The 19,965-nt window shown below is 44.6% G+C and overlaps 1 protein-coding gene across 2 annotated transcripts in view; it reads right to left on the reverse strand.

Moving 5' to 3' along the window:
• LOC126424799 (dnaJ-like protein 60) overlaps positions 1-18,271 on the reverse strand; it is a 38,454-nt gene extending 20,183 nt beyond the window's left edge. The window contains exons 1-3 of one of the 2 annotated variants that reach the window (XM_050087587.1): positions 17,922-18,271; positions 17,752-17,845; positions 13,263-13,447 (exon numbers count right to left, since the gene is read on the reverse strand). In XM_050087587.1, the coding sequence (XP_049943544.1) occupies positions 13,263-13,447; positions 17,752-17,845; positions 17,922-17,995 (353 nt within the window). In that variant the 5' untranslated portion in view covers positions 17,996-18,271. The remainder of the gene's footprint in view (positions 1-13,262; positions 13,448-17,751; positions 17,846-17,921) is intronic. The other variant, XM_050087586.1, reaches the window with a different exon arrangement.
• Positions 18,272-19,965: the final 1,694 nt, after the last annotated feature.

Consider the following 19,965-nt stretch of genomic DNA (forward strand, 5'->3'; position numbering starts at 1 on the left):
AAAAACACCGGGTCAAATGAGTCTGGAGAATCCTCCACAACTGACCAATTACACAATCACCAGCTCCAAGAAGAAGAAGAAGAAGAAGAGAATCTCCCACTTCTTTCACATGTTGTGACTGTTAGGAAACAGGATTTTACAATAACTTGTGATGAGAAATCTTAGGACAGTGGATCCGAGAAATTCAGATAGCAGTTTGACTTAATACCACATGCAGAGAACATAGAGAAATTATTATTCTTTTTCTTAATAACCACAAATTTCCAACAGAAATGATAAATAGAAGGGGTTAAGAGATTTCAGGTGAACTGACAAAACTACAATTGGAAAGAACAAAATGGTGTTGGGCAGATCGCAAGAACCAAAGTGTACTAACACTGTTCACGTTTACGTTGCACTTCACTTGGCGTAGACCGGGACTGTGCCCTAGGCATGCTCGATGTTAACTGACTGGGCACGGCCCATGCTGCCTGAGTTGTTGTTGTTGTTGTTGTTGTTGTTGTTACGCCGGCAGAGGTCGCGTCTGAATTCTCGCGTGCCCTATGGTGGACGGGACTCTACTTGTGGCAACTACCGTCCGTGACGCACCGTGCTGATGTGCGGCTCCCGCAATCTTTCTCGTGACTACTGCACTCCTCCTCCTTCAGAGGGTGAAGCCACTGTGATCCACTGCGTCGGAAGGTGGAGCGTCGGGCAGGAGCGATGACCTCCACATCCATGGGAAGGCCGGAGTCGAGGGGATCTGCCAATCCTCGAGCCGGAACCTTCAAATATGGCTGGAAGTGACCCATACGAAGAGGCCGCCGTCGTCCCACCACCGGAGCCCAGGACAGAACGGGCGACAAGCTGCCGAACTCTGGATCCTGTGCCACCTCGGGAGGGGCAAGACCCAGTGGCGAGGACGATGGGGAAGAGACGACCACAGGTGAACCAGCCTCCTGAGAGACCGGGCCTGCGAGGGGGGCCGGCTCTCGCTGGGTCATCTCGAACGATGGCGATGCCAGTGCTGGAGCTACTGGAGGCTGCCAAGGCTGAGAACCATCGCAGTGCGGCAGAGTCACAGCGGGGAGAGGAGGTAACGTCCCCTGAGAAACCAACACGGGTGCCGGCAATGAGGAAGCCGGTGTCCGAGAGGTCGTAGGGTGGGTGCCCAAACGTGGACGTAGCTGATTTTGGTGACGATGTACCACCTGGTCCCCTGCCTGCAAGGTACAGAGCCGGCGGCCATTTCGGTGCATGACCACCGCCGGTATCCAACGTGGATTGCGACCAAATCCATGCGCCCAGACCGACATACCCAGTGGAAAGCCAGGTACTCTGTTTTGCGAAGACTGGCGAGGACCGGGCCGGAGGAGGTGCAGCAGAGTCCTAGGTTGGCGCCCATGGAGGAGCTCTGCGGGGCTGCGTTCGCCCATTGGTGTGGTCCGGTATGCAGTCAGGAAAAACGTCAATGCCTCCTCCGCAGGAAATTCGTGCACATACTTTTTCATCTGAGTCTTAAATGTGCACACCATGCGCTCAGCTTCCCCATTCGATTGTGGATGGAAGGGAGGAGAGCAAACGTGCCGAATACCGAAGTGCCTATAAAAATCCTGGAAGGTCTGCGAAATAAACTGCGGTCCATTGTCCGAGACCAGGGTGATTGGCAGACCTTCCACAGAAAAGATTTTTGCTAGTGCCTGGATTGCAACTTCTGAAGTGCTTGAGGAGCAGCGAACCACATATGGGAATTGGGAATAAGCATCAATGACAATGAGCCAAAAGCCATTGAGAAACGGGCCCGCAAAATCGATGTGAACACGTTCCCATGCTTGGGTTGCTGGCGGCCAGGAAGAGAACGCTGCCCTGGGAGATGCCTGTTGGCTCGCACACTGGGAACAGGCAGCCACCAAGTGCTCAATTTCTCTGTCAATACCGTGCCAGTACACATGTCTGTGAGCCAAGGTTTTAGTACGGGAAACACCCCAGTGGCCCGCATGTAATAACGTGAGGACCTCCGTTCGTAAACTGGCAGGAACAACCACGCGAGGAGCTGTATCATCGGTAGCCAGAAGGAAAACTCCTTCCAAGACCGAGAGGCGGTCTCGTAGAATAAAATAATTACGAAGAGGGTCCGAGGCCCGGCCTGGAGGGTGGGATGACCACCCCTGCTGAATGAAGCGAACTACTTACCGGAGAACCGGGTCAGCTGCCGTGTCCCTGGCGACTCTAGAACTAGTGATCGGGAAGCCATCAACCGCTTGGCGGGACGCCACATCCAAATGAAAACACACAATCTCTTCTCGATCGAACTTAGGATCCGGGCCCACCGGAAGACGGGAAAGAGCGTCAGCATTGGCATGCTGTCTGGTAGGGCGAAAATGAATGTCATAATGATACTTAGAGAGGAACAAGGCCCAGCGCTGTAGTCTGTGGGCCACCCTATCCGGAATCTGAAAGGCGGGGCCAAATAACGATATGAAAGGCTTATGGTCAGTGATTAACTGAAACTCCGTGCCATACAAGAAAGGGTGAAACTTGGTAACAGCGTAGATAGTGGCCAAAGCCTCTTTTTCCACCTGGGAGTAATGGGCCTGCGCGGGACTAAGAGTTTTAGACGCAAACGCCAGTGGTTGCTCGGAACCATCTGCGCTGCGATGGGCCAGGACCGCCCCCACCCCATACTGCGAAGCATCTGTAGCCAGGACCAATGGCTTGTGGGGGTCAAAAGTAGCCAAACAAGGCACTGACATGAGGAGGCCCTTCAACGAGTTGAACGCTCGCTCGCATGCAGGCGACCAATCAAAAGGAACACCCTTGTGCAGAAGACAGTACAGGGGGCAGGCTACAGTGGAAGCCCTGGGAATGAACCGGTGGTAACAGGCTATCTTGCCTAAAAAAGCTTGTAACTCTTTCAGCAAAGTGGGTCGAGGAAGGTCGACGATACCTTGGACCAAACTTCCTAGTGGCTGGACGCCGTGCTGAGAGATGGTGTAGCCAACATACTCAATGGACAGTTGGAAGAAGGTTGACTTATGCAGGTTGCAACGCAAGCCCACAGACCTGAATTTGAGAAAGAGGGTGCGAAGGTTGTGCAAGTGTTCCTTCGTGCAGCGGCCTCTGACAATTATGTCATCCAGGTAATTAATACAATGAGGGATTGTCGATGTGACGTGCTCAAGATAACGCTGGAATATCGCCTGGGCTCTGGATATTCCGAAGGCCAACCGCTGGTATTGGTAAAGGCCAAACGGGGGTGTTGACGACCACCAGCCGTTTGGAGTCCTCATCAAGTGGTGTCTGATGATAAGCCTCCGAAACATCAATTTTCGAAAAATATTGGCCTCCCGCCACGGCGGAGAACAATTCATCAGCACGAGGCAAAGGATAGGTGTCCACCACCAATTGGGAATTAATGGTGGCCTTGAAATCGCCAGAAAGACGTAATTTTCCCGAGGGCTTCCTTACAATAACGAGGGGCGAAGCCCAGTCACTAGAAGAAATGGGAAGAACGACCCCTAGGGCTGTCAGCCGGTCTAGCTCTTCCTTTGCCTGAGGGCGGAGAGCCAAGGGGATCTGCCTCGCGCGTAGAAAACGCGGGCGAGCCGACGCCTTCAACGTTAAGTGAGCTTCAAAATCTGAAACACGCCCCAGGCCCTCCTCAAAGATATCTGGAAAGTCTGAGATCAAAGATTTCAATGATTGATAGGGAACGTCTTCGGAGGCCAACTGTATGGTGTCAGCGATAGAAAAGCCGAAAGCTTGAAAGGCATCCAGGCCAAAAAGGTTAGCGGAGCTCGCGTCACTGACAACAATAAAAGTAATAGGCCGAGTGACTGATTTGTAAGTCACGTCGGTAGTGAATTGACCCAGTAGGGGAATGAACTGTTTACCATAACCGCGTAGACGCCGGTAAACTGGCGCCAATGGGGGCGATCCAAGGTCGGAATAAGTTTGTGCATTCAACAACGAAACTGCCGCGCCCGTATCTACTTGCAGTTGTAACCGGCGCAACAGAACCGACACCTCGATAAAGAGTTTGCGCGCCGATACGTCGGGAGCCTGGCCCGATGAAACTTCCTGAATGTCAACGTCCATGTCCTCTGTACCTGCTTCCTTCGATTCTTTTGAGGCTGAGCGGCAAACTTTAGCAATGTGACCTTTTTTATTACATTTGCGACAAACGGCCCAACGCGGGGGGCACTCTGACCGATCATGATGTATATAGCACGACGCACAGGACGGTAACAGGGGCCGGCGGCCGGAATTCTGTTTACGCGCCGTGCGGGAGTGGCCGTAACTGCCGGATAGTACCGCTCGCACGTCGTCCACCCCGGACGCAGTGGACGCGGCCGCGCCGCCCTGAACCGCCGCGACGTCGCACCACGCTTCCAGCTGTTGACCGGAGGCGTGAGAGACTTCATACGATTGAGCAATGGACAGGACTTCCTCGAGGGAAGGGTCTTCTAACTGCAGGGCCCGTTGCCGGACCTCCCTATCAGGGGCCGAACGAACAATGACGTCGCGTACCATAACGGCAAGACTGGTGGGGCTGTTTCTTGCATTGATAGAACTCGACCCTAGCCGCCACAACATGCGTGCGGCGGCGATAATATGAAGACAGCAATGAACACAGTGCGTCAAAAGACAAGGACGAGGGTTCCTGCAACGGCGCTAGCTGCCGCAAAACTTGATACAGCGAGGGAGATATCCAAGACAAGAAGAGAGCACGACATACCTCCGCATCGGCAACATGAAACGCCTGGAAATGCTGCCGAAGGCGATGTTCATATGCGTCCCAATCCTCCGCCGTCTCGTCATACGGAGGAAAGGGAGGCGGGAACGGCGCTGGAGCAGACTGCGTGGAGAGCAACGCCGGAAGCACTTGTTTCATGGTGGCCATGAGCTCCGTCTGCTGCTCAACCAAAACCCGCACTAAATCCTCCATGCCGCGGAGAAGCTGCGAAACCGGAACAACGACGCAACACGCGAAAGAACGACCCTACTCGTCGCCAATTGTGTACTAACACTGTTCACGTTTACGTCGCACTTCACTTCACTTGGCGTAGACCGGGACTGTGCTCTAGGCATGCTCGATGTTAAATGACTGGGCACGGCCCGTGTTGCCTGAGTTGTTGTTGTTGTTACGCTGGTAGAGGTCGCGTCCGAATTCTCGCGTGCCCTCTGGTGGACGGGACTCTACTTGTGGCAACTACCGTCCGTGACGCGCCGTGCTGATGTGCGGCTCCCGCGATCTTTCTGGTGGCTACTGCACTAAGAGTACAACCTTCAGAGAATAACTGAAAGAGGAATGACTCGACTGGTCTAGTGTGGCCAATAAAGTTAACAAAACCATCATTTATTGCATTAATGGCTCTTTGGAGCCTACAGCAGAAAAACAAAAGAAATAACTACACTACGAAAGGAGAAACACCACTCTAAAAAATTATAACAAAACACATCACAAAAAGCATGATTAAAGGAGATCAATCTGTCACAGCAGAAGAGAGATCTGCTGTAGATGATGTTCCATCATTGCCAGTCTCTAGCTTTGTCTTCCAATGCTGTCGAGTCCATTTCTTTAAGGATTGTTACTACTCCATCTTTCCATCACATTCTTCGATGAACCCTTGGACATTTTCTAGCAAGTTGAGAATGGAAGATTTGGTTCAGGAGGGGTCTACCAGCTCTTAGAATGTGGCCAAACCAGTGTAGCGTCTTGTGCCCTAACATTTGGCTTATGTGTGGCTCTCCAAAGCACTGCTTCTTTCATTCTCATCTATCTTCCACGGTATTGTAGACAGGTCCACAGACCTTTCAGAATATCTTTCTCTCAACGGCAGAAAATGCTTCTTCGGTGTTGCTGATGTTGCCCACAGTTCACAACCACATAAACATATCGGCCGTACATGTACAGCTGATTCTTATTCTTCTGTGATATCAATCGTGACCTGAATAAATTGTTCAGACTAAAGAACATGTGATTAGCATTTACCATTTACCATTTGTTGACTCACTTCTTTTGTCACTTCACTTTTATTGGTCATTATGAAATTAAGGTACTCGAATTCTTGAACTCGTTCAAAGTTGTGCCCACCAACAATGCAAGGAAGGAGAGCCTGACGGTGCAATATGAGATATTTGGTTTTATCGTAATTCACCTCTCTACCACTTTGGGGAAACTGGGATGTAATCAGCACGTACTTATTAAAGTGGATAGTAAATTAAAGTCAAACAAAACATGAAAACTAAAATTTTGGGGTGTTTGCATAATGTGTAACCAAGGGCCAGCATTCAACCAGATAAATGTAGGAAAGCTCCCAAAACAGTGCTTGAATTCGCTGATACTACTGGTTTGAAACCTGAGGACGAAGCAAGATGTTCCTTGTCCTCCACAATTTGACACATTGTTGAGCACTATGCCAGATGGGTTGCACTGTATTAATGCATGTTTCACAATATTGCACTCCACAAAATTTGAGATGATATCAACTCCTGGACGGGACATCTTTTTTACTTCAACATAGCAAATTTGGTGTTCTCTTTTCTAATACACAAAATTTCTTTTTGTCTTTTCAACCGCTGTATTTGTGTTCACACACAGAGCAGAGACACAAACCTACAGTATAAAATATGGCTGTTCTAAATGAAACTAAATGTATCCTCACCAAGCCACTGAAGGCGTTGTTTTTGCATAAAGAAAGGTAAACTACTGGTGTGTTTCAGTTCTGGGGCAAGGAGGTGAGGAGTATCCTTACAGGATACACAACCACAAGGGGGTGGGGGAGGGGGGGGGGGGGATGCTGGCCAAGTACATGACATGTGTTCAAAAAGAAACCAAACTTTTGCTGTAACATCGTAACTGGTTATTGTACAACATTTTAAGCATTGCCTCTCTCAAAATAGTTCCCTCTAGTGGCAAAACATCATTCCCATAATTTGGTCCACTTTTGCAAGCCACCAGGAATGCATTTTCAGGTTTGGTATGTAAGCTTTTTGTCACGTTGTCCTGAATGTCCTCTATGGTTTGGTAAAAATGTCCTTTCAATGTAGTTTTAAGGTTGGGAAACAGGAGAAAGTATGCTGGGACTAAGTCCAGAGAGTACTGTAGATGGGGCACAACAGGAATGTGATGTTTTGCCAGGTATCTGCAGATGCACGAGCTGCCATGATACAACATCCAATTTTGGTTTTCCCACAATTCAAGCCTCTTCCCATGCACAGCAACTCTTGTGCACACTAGGCTCCGTCGGCAACAGTTAAATGACAATTTCTGCGAATTGTAGCACAATCTCTCTTGACACGGTCATCTGCTGACGTGGGAAGTTGTCCAGGCTTGGGATCACTACCACCCAACATTTCTCCTTGTTGAAAATGCTTAAACCACTCACAGCACTGTCTGCAACTCATAGTCTTCTCTGTATGCTTGGCTAAGCAAGTTTAGCCAAATTTATAGCAAAAACACATATTGTTCTTTGAGCTCTTTCATTGCCACTTTGGCAGTAATCTGATAAGAAGCTTGTGCACATACTCACTTCAGCAGCTGAAACTCACTTACCAACGGTCAGAGCAAAACACGGCAAACAGTAGTCTGCTGTCTAAACCTCCTGCTACATGTGCTCAGTAACTGCAGTGCACTCCATCTGCCAGTTAGCGTGCTATTTCAAAAGTTCAGTTTCTTTTTTAACACACTTTGTGTTACAGTCATGTTTATGTTGCATAAACATGCTTACAGTGGATTGGTGGGACAGAATAAAAGTCTCCTGGGAATTTGCGACACACACTGCACCCCACGGAGTTGAATCGAGTCCTTTCTGCAGCTCGATAAGGGCTGTGTGAGGAAGTGCCGGCGAAAAGATGGCAAGCATTTTTTCGGCAGTGTTCTGGGTGGTTCTCACAAGCCTTGACAGCAATATAGATTTGAAAGTGGCATCTTGCCAAAGAAATGGCACAATTTCTTGTGAGCAGGCTGACAGACAAACAAACCTAAAGTTACATAAAAGTGAAACTGTGTCAACATGAGGATTAGTTTGAACACCACAGTGCTTAACTAGGCACAGCTGCACTGAGTAGTATGTCATTGCCATCCTCTGACTTACTGAACCAGTTACAGGGAAACCGACAGCGTAACGTGGACTACCATCTGTGGGGTAACTCAACATTTTTTTGCATTAACGCTTTGACTACTGTGACGAGTTAACTCATTATGCCTTACTGTTCCCCAAGGTGCTGCTGACAAGTTTTAAGTGTAGCGTCTCTGTTTGTCTTCAGCACTACTGACAGGTTAACTCAGGTATTCTTGCCAACCTCTGAGCACTAATGATCTTGTAGTGTTGACAGATTGCCAACACTACGCACATTATTTAAGGGAGGCGGCCATTAAGCAAGCAGGCGGACTTGACGGTCTGAAACAGGACGCTCAATAAATGCTATAAAGAAAAGTACGTTGCTTTTGGAATACTTAACTTTAATCTATCCTTGTTGTATACAGCATTCTTGATGAGACATTTCATACGATAACTATCAAACTATCAATTGCTATGTAAGGTTAATGGCGCCTTGCTAGGTCGTAGCCACGGACTTAGCTGAAGGCTATTCTAACTATCTGCTCGGCTAATGAGCGATGCTTCATCAGTCTAGTCGCTAGCAATGTCGTCCGTACAACTGGGGCGAGTGCTCTTCCGTATCTCGAGACCTGCCTTGTGGTGGCGCTCGGTCTGCGATCACACTGTGGCGACACGCGGGTCCGACATGTACTAAATGGACCGCGGCCGATTTAAAGCTACCACCTAGCAAGTGTGGTGTCTGGCGGTGACACCACAGATCTCAGGTACACGAGTGCTGTTTACAAGTTCAGATGTACAGTGGAATGTCCACCCCCATGTATCACAACTTCTCACTGTTCTGGAAGCTAAGTGGTGTACGGATACTTCATCTGTTGTGAACTCATTTTCCCGGATCCCACTTTGCTTTATCTCTTACAGTTCATCAGAATTGGCATCACGGAGTTTTTACCATCATCTGTTCTACAACAAAAATTACAGGTTGTTGTGGCTGCACTGAGGGAGAGTTGGCAGAGATACTCACAGACAGTGCCAGTGAGGGTGAATTATTTGACGCTGACAAAGTGACACAATGTATCGACAAGAGTGCCCACAGAAAGTGTGACGGCACTTTTCTTGTTCTCTATACACATAAATCATCTAATGGATAGGGTGATTAGCAATCTGTGACTGTTTGCTGACAACACTGTCGTGTACGGGAGAGTGTCAAGTGACTGTAGGAGGATATTGGAAGACTTGTGTAGAATTTCTATTTGGCGTGATTGACAGCAGCTTACTGTATATGGATGGGGAAGACTTAAGTTAATGCAGATGAGTAGGATAAACAATCCTGTAATGTTCAAATACATTATCAGTGAGATGCTGCTTGACAAAATAGACATAACACTGGAAAGGGTAAGTAATGAAGTAGTAGTCAATAGAATTAGGGAGAAAAATTTGTGGCAATACCTGCCTAGAAGACGGGATCAGTTGATGGGAAACATCACCAATTTAGTATTGTTGTGGGACACCAGGAGATGAACACAGTATACAGGTTCAGAAGATGTAATTTGCAGTAGTTATTTGGAGATGATGAGGCTTGCCCAGGATAAAGTAGCACAGAAAGCCGCACCAAACCAGTGTTCGCAGTGAAGATCACAACATTGCTGGAAAGCAACATAAAATGGAACGAGCATCTAAGGTCAGTCGTACAGAAGGCAAGTGGTAGACTTTGCATTTGCGAAATTCTAAGAAGGTGTCGTTTATGCTGCTCGGAGATGTGCTGCTAGACTTGTTACTGGTGGGCTCAATCAATGTGCAAGTGTTACAGAAATACTCTGTGAATGCAAATGGGAATCCCTGGAGAGAAGATGACATTCGTTTGTGAAACACTATTGAGAAAGTTTTGAGAGTCAGAATTTGTGATAGACTGCAGAACAATCCTACAGCCACCAACATACAACTCACAACAGGCTGTAAAGACCAGTTACGAGAAATCAGGGCTTGTATGGAAGCACAAATACAGTCATTTTTCCTTTGCTCCATTTGCTAGTGGAACAGGAAAGGGAGTCACTAACACTAGTACAAGGTACCCTCTGCCATGCACCATATGTTGGCTCTAGCAGTGTAGATGTAGATGTAGAAGTGATAACTCCTCCATATATTCTGAAAACCACTTTCTTAAGCCCTCTATGTTCGCAGGTGTAACACTTCACTGCTAAGTTTCAACAAGAGATGTAATTGACAGTTCTTTTGAATCTGAAACTAAGAAAAGAAGAAGGACCAGCAGTGCACTCAGGACACAGCAGCAGTGAAGTCATGGTCTGAGCGCCGGTGAGGCTCCGACAGCCAGTGCTCACTGACCACTGGCGACACATATGAACTGTCTGACTGAGGGATATTGAAGTGCGACGACCGTCTGTCGGTTGTCTCATCGGTCGACGTATATTTGGTCCTTTCACCATTTCCGGGCCTGGGAAGTTGGTCGGTTGGCGTGGAGCAGCGAGGAAGTCTATGTGGCGGGCGTCTGGCTGGGCCCACTGGCGGCGTCCACGCGCAGTCGGAGTGTGAGGATGTTCCCATTGCTATGAGGTCCGTGGCTCACCGATCCCGGACACGAAAGTTGAGTCTTTACTTAATCTACTAGCCAGCTCCAACTGTTCACACTGTGTCATTTGAATTTCGTTGTGGGCTCTTGGGACATTCCCCCGAGCAACAACGTGTGTTTTCAAGTTGCCGAGATTCTAGCTGCCCTCCTGTGGAGTTTAACTTAACTTGTTTATTTCAGAGTTGAAGTGCACCAGCAGAATCTTCTACCTTGTGGCCGTTAACATTCCAGTTACCTGCCCTGGCCATTGACGTAAATTCAGGCAGTGTATTTTCCTTGTTGTGTTGTGGCTGTACAGCATGGCATGTAGTTTGGCAGCTGAATGTGTACTTCATTGTGGGTGCCGATACCTTCTGCGTTGTTTCATTGAACTCCCTGTTGTGTGCTGGTCGGTTGGAGCAGAAGTTATCCTGTCGCCTGGTCCATTGACTGTCTGTCGGTTGGGTTGCCGTCGGATTGAGAATTGTAGGACCGACTGCCTGTCTCACCTAAGTAAGCGTTAGTGTTTGAATTCCAGGCTGACCCTTGGAAACTTCTGAGCACCATTTGGTGCGCTGCCTTTCTTATTTGTCTTTGTTTGTTTATGTATGACTTCTAGCTGATTATAAATTAAAGTTGTTTTGCCCTTAAGGCGTGAGATTGTTTGGGCCTTCAGCCTGATTTAAAGAAATTTTAGGATAAGGCCTTCTGCCTTTTAAAATTCAAATTCCTGTTTTTGAGTTTGAAGTTATTGGCCTTCAGCCGATTTGAAATTAAAGTTCTAATAATTTCCGGGTATGCAGCCGGATCCCGTCGACATTCTGCCACGATATTTCGGCCCAGAGACGTCCGGCCATCATCAGGTCTTGCCAATAATCTTATAAATCGAGACAACGGCTTTCAGCTGGATAAAAATTGGAATCCTGTTATTAAAATTATACAATCACAGCGGAATCGACAGTGTCATTCGATACTCAATGACTAGATGAACCTTTATTTCCACCACCGAGGGCAGCACGTACAACTCGGCTATGCTGCGCATGTCAACACCTGACGCATGCGCTGTAGGATGCCAGTACATTTCACATGCGCGAGATTCGGCATAAATACCGCGACTGCACCTGGGCTCTTCAGTAGTTGTGTACTCACCTGATGATGGCCGGACGTCTCTGGGCCGAAATATCGTGGCAGAATGTCGACGGGATCCGGCTGCATACCCGGAAATTATTAGAAGAAGAAATACGCCGGGAAAATTTCAGAAGTCACATGAAATTAAAGTTGTTTTGCCCTTGAGGCACGAGATTGAATGGCGCATTTAGCTGGGAATTAAGTTCTAAAATTAATGTTTGGCTTGCTCTGTTTTTAATGTTTACTCTTGTGATGTTTGTCAAATGAATGAAGTAGTATGTTCAAGTGCAGCTGACAGCCACTCATTTTGGCCCTTTTCCACAAATTAAAGTATCTCTCCTGTCCTGCGGGTATAGTAGGGGATCTCAATTGGCATATTTGGAGAGGGTCCTGCTCATCATTATAGAAGCGACAGCCAAAGGTGGCTAGGTTTAATGGGAGGGAATTCCTGGAGTGGATGGGAGGGCAGCTGTCGAACTGGATGTACTGTATTGTCACGAGGTTGGTAGGTCTCATATGGAAGGATGTATTGATGTAGCCATCCTATATGCAGAGGTTGGCACTGAGGAAGGTGGCTCATCGGACTGATTAGGACCAGGGGGAGCGAATGAGGGAGAATGTGTGGAGGCTCTGGAGGAACACGGATGGGGTGTCCTCACACTCAGTCCAAATTGTGAAGATGTCATCAACGAATCTGAATCAGTTGGGAGGGTTTGCGGCTCAGAGTAGTTAGGTGGATTCCTCTAAGTGGTCCACAAATATATTAGCACAGGACTGTGTGTCCACTGCTGTACCATTGATTTCTCTGTAGATCCTGCTTTCAAAGGAGAAGTCATTGTGGATGAGGATATAGTTGGCCATGGTAGCCAGGATGGAGTCAGTCAGGCATTAACAAAGGCAATGTGGAAAGGCCACAGGTACCAGTGATGTTAGAGTAGGAGGTGATTGCAACAACAGTGACGAGCAAGAAGCTGGACAGTAAAGGAACAGGAACTGCAGTGGGTCAGTACAGAAAATAGTTGGTGTTTTTTACACAGTATATATGCTGGTTCACAAGGGCAGATATTCTCTCTGTCGGGGTACAGTAAACGGTCACGACGGGGAGTCCTGAGTGGTTTGGTTTACGTAATACAGGCAGCGTGTAAAAGGTACGACTGTGGGGAGTGGCGGGGATGAGGAGGGAGACAGACTTAAAGGGAGCAGTTCTGGGATGGACCTAGGGATTTGTGGAGGGACTGGGGATCCTACTGGATTTCTGGACTGTGGTGACTGCTAAAGCGATTTCCTGTTGTGCTTGGCAGTTATAAGTCTGTTGTTTGATGGAATCACAGTCAATTATTTGTAACAATACATGAGAATTTTGTAATGAATTGAAAGCCCCTATCCTTAACTATGGCAGTGGCCAAGTGCTCCATCTTGTGGAATCATGAGGATACATGTAAGTTACCACTGCAAGATACAACAATGAAGAAATTCAGCACTGACTAGAGAGATTAAGTCATAAACAGCTTTAGTGCAGTACTTACTCCTGCCGGATGTCATTCTCGTATACATTGGGGCCACCAGTGGGGTGTGGTGATGGGTGAGCAACCTGCAAGCTGAGGTCATACTCCCGCCTCTTGTCTGGACGACTCAAGATGCTGTACGCTTCATTCAGTTTTACAAACTCATTGTGAGTGTCTGGGTTATTTTTGTTGATGTCTGGATGAAACTGCAACAATTTGTGAAATCAATAAGTAAACAGAAAATATGACGAAACTTGTGAACTGACGTGCTGTGTTGACTGCAGCATAGTGGGCATAAGCAGCTTAAGCAGGCTGTCAATGCTTGTATCATTTAACTGTCACTGGGACAAGCAAGGTATGAACCAGAGAGATGCCAAGAAGGCAGGGAGTTGATATCAGTAAAGAGAGAGCAGCAGGGTGAGCATATGATTTTGCCATGTCTTATGGCAACCAAAGTGACAGTAATGGCTTGTTATGATAAAGGATTCATCAGCTTAGTACAAGGAAAGATGTAAGTCAAATATACACACAAATTTCTCTCCTGTGCCAATCTCTTCATCTCATAGTAGCTCCTGAATTATTTGTTGGATACAGTCCAGTCTCTTTCTTCCCCTACCACTTTTACCCTTTGCGGCTTCCTTTACTACCATGGAACTTATTCGTTGATGTCTTGACAAATGTTATATCATCCTGTCCTCCTCCTCCTCAATGTTTTCCACATGTTCCTCTCTTTGCCACTTCTGTGGAGAACCTCCTCATTCCTTATTTTATCAGTTCACTTAACTTTCAACATCCTTCTGTAGGAAAACACCCCAAACACTTCAAGTTCTGTAACTTTCCTGGTTTCCCTACACTCCACCATTCACTTCCACACAATTTTAGGCTCCAAATATAAACTCTCACAAATTTCTTCCTCATATTAAGGCCAATGTTTGATACAAGTAAACTTCTTTTGTCCAGGAATGCCCTCTTTGCCTGCTCTAGTTTATTTTTTATATCCTTGTTTTGTCCGTCACCCAATATTTTGCTTCCGAGGTAGAACTCCTTCACTTCATTCAGATGTTAATTTTATTACTAATGTCATTTCTGCTACTCCTCATCACTTTCATGTCTCTTTGGACACTTTCAGACCTTATTGTGTGCTCAGCAGACAGTTCATTTCGTTCGATATGCTCTGCAATTCTTCCTCTCGTCCACTGATGACGACAATGCCGTCAGCGAATCTTATCATTGATATCCTTTCGACCTGAATTTTAATCACACTTCTGAACCGTTCTTTGATTTCCAACACTTCTTCAATGTACAGATGGAGCAGTAGGGGCCAAAGACTACCTCCACGTCTTGTATCCTTTCTAATCTCGCACGTCCTTCTTCGACTAACATAATTATTTTTCCCTCTTGTATATTACCTGTCTTTCCATATATCTTACTCCCATGTTTCTCAGAATTTCAAATATCTTGCACCAGTTTACACTGTTGAACACTTTTTCTAGGTGAGTAAATTGTATGAATGTTTCTTGATTTTTATTAAATCTTGCTTTCATTACCAAGTGCAATGTCAGAACTGCCTCTCTTGTGCTTTTACTATCCCTAAAGCCGAAACAATCATCATGTAAGAGATCCTCAGTTTTCTTTTGGATTCTTCTTTACACAGAATAGCACAAACCTGCACTTCTCAAATTGGAGATAAGCAACTTAATAAATGCACTACCTCATCTGGTTCTATCTTACAAACAATTCTCTCTTGCCTGCACATATTTAGAACAAGTTAGCTTAATAAAACAAAAAATAAAATCTTCCTTACATTGTGCTTCACAGCGTTGATAGAGGAATTTGTTATGTATGCCACTAAAAACTGCCGAAAACTTTATTAGGCTGCAAATTGTTGTGACAATTGAAGACCTCAGTGCAAGAAGGCGATAACTCACATTTAACATATCTGACATTGAACACAGATGATGGTCTCATTAATGTGACTGGACCACTATGTTCAGTGCAAATTAGGAATATCTCCAGTATTCATCCCTTTCTTCCACCAAAGTGAGAAAGAGATCAGATTCTAAAGTTTATGGAAGCTGGTTTGTGTTATGGAAAAAAATGGAGTTATCCACTTCTGCACCAAGGTCTTCAATCTCTGGCAGACTTTAATGGTTAAAATGGTACATACCATGTGTCTATTATTTTAAAATGTGGAACATACCTAGTTAAGCAAGTTAGCCTTTTGTTTGATAAGATAATTCTGTAGCTAAGAACTAAGTGCACATAAGAACAATAATTCCATATGGGGCACTGGCTGTGATGATAGAACCTTATGGTTATAACACACTTAGGAGACTCCCTTTGCCAATATCCGCCATATGTTCCTTCCATTTCAATGACAATCAATATCCATACCTAAAATTTGCGTGTATGTTACACAGACTACAGATTTATCATTTGTGTTGACTGTTACAGAATTGCCTTCTTTCTTTAAGCCAAAGTTCATTCTATTTAGTCAAAGTTAATTTATTAAACAGTGCCCAATAGTACATGTCCTGAATTGTCAGATGCGACAGACTGCTAATGAACTTTGATCACTGACCATTAAGAATAGACACACTGACATACACACAACAGCACATAATATCAGTAGGCCACTACTTACAAACAGTGAAACAACTTCACAGTTATAGTTTTGCAAGGGTTTGATATAATTACTAATTCCAGAAGCTTTATGTTACAAACAGTGGGAGGCAAGTAAATTCTGAGTCAATAAGAAACGTAACAAAATATCCTTTCAGAGTTCATACTATGTCCTTGCTGACTGTTATAAAAAGGCTTTCTTCTCTCTCTCTCTCTCTCTTTTTTTCTTCCTGTACATAAATCGGACTTAATTATGTTTCACAATTACTCATTTAGGCTTACTGTATTTATAATAATTACCTATGTTATCAGTGCTGTTTTGACTGCTGCATCACAATTCTCATTTTGGTATTTTTAGATCTAATGTACTTACATAGTTTAAATCTCGTAAAGAAAATTGCTTACTGATGTAGTACGAGGACTGTGCACACACGTATGTCTGGGGAATACCTTTAACAGGGACACATGGAGGCAGACAGGACAAAACAGCATTGCAAAATGTAAGGAAGGGAAAGATGTGCCAATCTATGCAGTAATATTGCCACACAAGTTAACTGGACCTCATGTAAATCCTAGTTGTGCAATGTAAAGACTTCATGTGGTTTTTGTTTTATTTCCTGGTGACTTATTTTCAGATGCACATACAGAGACTTAAAACATTTTTCAATGATGGTCTCTACTTAGGATTGGAATAGAGTGGAGCTACTTCACAGTCCTAAATATTTCCACAAACGATTAGTGGATTTACTGTTTCTGAAAGTTGAAAATTTAATCTTTTTACCATTAACATTGTGAATGAATAAGATGAAAGTTCAAAACACTGGTGATGCACTTCCATACAATTGAATTTGTAATTATTGACCACTGTGCCTACAGTTAGTTGCTTACCAGTATGAGTTTACACTCTTGTTTTGTGTAAACAAACAGTAATAGGGAAGATTAATTCATCTCGTTTTGTCTGAAGTCAGTTCAACCACAATCCAACATTTCTATAATTTAATTCTGGCTTCGGTGAAACAAATAAATTCAAGAAAAATGTGGCAACATATGGTAATCTTGAGTCAACTGAGCTAACCTATACTGGAAGTCGCTTCATCATATTACGTAAAAATGATGTGGCATGTGAAGTTGACCAAGCACAAAAACAAAGCAAACAGAACACTGATAATATTGTTTCTGTATCTACATTATTTCTGGAAATTAGGGTGTAGTGAACATTACTCTTTAGCATAGCCTGAGGTCTATGTTACAATGAAAACGACAGTTTCAGTGCGAATTGGCTAAGCAGTCTCAAAGCTTGAGTTAATCGTCAACTTTTTCGACAGTCAGCAAACCACAGTTAATCACAATGGACATGCACCATTCCACTTGTCTGAAAAGATGAATGTACAAAAGTAATAAAAAGAATAACTTGAGTGCATAACTATCAAAACAGAACTGTTCTTGTCAAGTTTCCTAAGTTGATAAGAAATCCATTGACCTTGAACGAAGTTTAGAAATCATAATAATAATGCCTGAAATGCAATGTAGGTCTCTTTCATGTCTGGCATATCTTTTACGCTTCAAGCAGCTTTCTACACTATACTACACCACCTTGCATTTTTAGAAAAATATATGTCAGTTTCCGTCTAGCACAGACATAGTGAAATTTATGCACAAAGAAACTGCACCTCCAGCTGTAACGGAAAAAAAAAGAGTAGGAACATATGGTGCGTTTATGTGAAACAGTTGTAACAATACATGGATATTCGTTTCTAGCCGGCATACAAACTCTGCTGTTAATTACAAAACTGAAAGCTCCATGAAGCTTCTACCATAAGAAATGAAACATTACTAACACGGTTAAAAGTATCGAAATTTTCATAACATTGTTCAGGCGATTACTCACCTTCTTCGATAATTTAATGAATGCCTCCTTGATGTCCTTATTTGAGCTATTTCGTGCAATTTTGAGAACTTCGTAATGGGTTTTCTGCAAATATCTGGAAAGGTGAATGTACGGATGTAAGACAAGAATAACTTGATTACATAACTATCAAACTCTATCTGGCGCGTTACCTTGACGAGTGGAAATTTCGGAGTGCAGCATTGCATAGATGACACGCAAACGAAGCAAAATTGGAATTTTGCATCGTTATATCTAATGTTTTCGAAGAAGGCTAAGGCATCCGTTCTATGCCTCAAACATCTGCGCAATCACTTTTATCATTATCGCGTTTAAAATGCTGGCTCAAACGGTCACACTTCTCCTTTGCAGAAAAGCACATAGGCTTTTACAACGCAACTGTCACTTACGTATTTGTTTGCTTCACATTGTTTTTATTTACGTCAGTTCACGCACTTCTGCTATCAACCCCCGCACCACAGTCACGTCAAATAATGTAATCCATAGATGCTCCCACACTCGGCCAGAGTTCATTCACGCTCCCAACTACTCTTACGCGCTGCCAACTGCTAAAAGCTTCGCATTCCGCACATATAATTAGCGAGTTGGAGTGTCGAAATTGCGTCTGCTAACAAAGTTACTAGCAGTAGGAGGTTTCAAACATAATACGCAGATAAACTTTTCGTTTTTCGAATTAGATGTCTGACTCAAGAAATTTCTCACATTAGGACCTGTAGAAAATGTACAAAATAAAATTGTCTGGCTGACTGATCCTATGGTCTGGATAGAAGGACTTACGCTTGTAATGCAATTCAGCAATGTGGCACTCCTTACATGGTACATTTGGCTCTCATATTTCAGTGAATGTTACGTAAGACATGTATGATTCTGTGATTAGGCACAATCACAATGGAGCAATCCAAAATGGAAACAATAATAGCTGATGATACAGGAGATTGTAAAAATCAGAATATGAATTACTGGTCGCACAATCATGTGAATCTTACGGTGGATCAATGGAACAGGAATAGTGTCTTATACTATCCCTAAAACATGTACAATGTCGTTTCATGTCTTTGGCAGAAAGCACATGTATATATTTTTAAGTAATTTAGATTTTATGCTTTCAACATGTATCAACTGACGCATGGACGTCACTGGTGCGTGTTTACAACTCTTTCCTTTCAGAATATTACTATGCCTCGTGTTAATGCACACATAGTGATCACTTGGGACCACAAGCCTACACACACTTATCGTTGTGCGCGAACAATGTGTGTACGCACGCATAAAATAATGCACTTGCATTGCTGCGCTGTTGGAAATATGTGACCATGCGCGAAGTTGCACAGGGGAAAGGCATCGTATGGACGCCCATTGTGGGAGTAGCAGCGACGTTCAGGAGTACAGTACCAGTAGTAGAAAGATAGACGATATTGAACCACCGAATTGAGAACCTAGCCTTAAGCCGTCGGCACACGGACCGTGCTGTCGAACGTTAACGTTGAGCGTGCCAAGTTTAACGTGCTGCTGAAAGCTCAGTAACGATGCGACTTGTGCATACGGTACGTGGGCTCCAACGTGGTATACGCGATCGCAACGCACTTCAGCAGCAGTTGACAGATGATTCTAGTTCGTATATCACACTGTTTACTCAACGGGCGCGCTTAAAATTTCCACGTTAACTCTGTTAAAACGTAGGTTTCCTCCATCTTCCACGAAAAGGAAAGTACCATGTCCAATCAATAAGGACACAGGCTTATAGAAGTTCCATTACAAACAGTGCGGTACATATTTGGAATACTTCTCCGCATAAGATAAACATCATTTCATCATTCCAACATTTTAGCAAAACCCCAAGGTCAGTCTTGCTTGATTACTGTTCCCACTCAGTAGCAGAATCTTTGCAACATGTGAATCACGAAGCGCAAAAGAAAAAGGAGCAAAATATCTTTATACAAGTAGCGCAAGCTGTCCTGTAGATTAAACCAATCGAACAAAGTCACCTCTCAAAAAAAGGTGAACTTATATACATAACATCAAATATTATAGTATATACTTATATTAAACTAATAATAAAGTATCAGAACCTAATAAAAACGAGAATGTTAGGAAAAAAAATTGGATGGGGCAAGACACGAACCACCGCCTCCTCTCAAACATCCCGCTTCAGAACAGTGATGCTATTCATTACGCCAAACTAACAACATAACCGTA

Source organism: Schistocerca serialis, chromosome 10 (assembly GCF_023864345.2).
Source record: "Schistocerca serialis cubense isolate TAMUIC-IGC-003099 chromosome 10, iqSchSeri2.2, whole genome shotgun sequence".
NCBI classification, from domain to species: Eukaryota; Metazoa; Arthropoda; class Insecta; order Orthoptera; family Acrididae; genus Schistocerca; species Schistocerca serialis.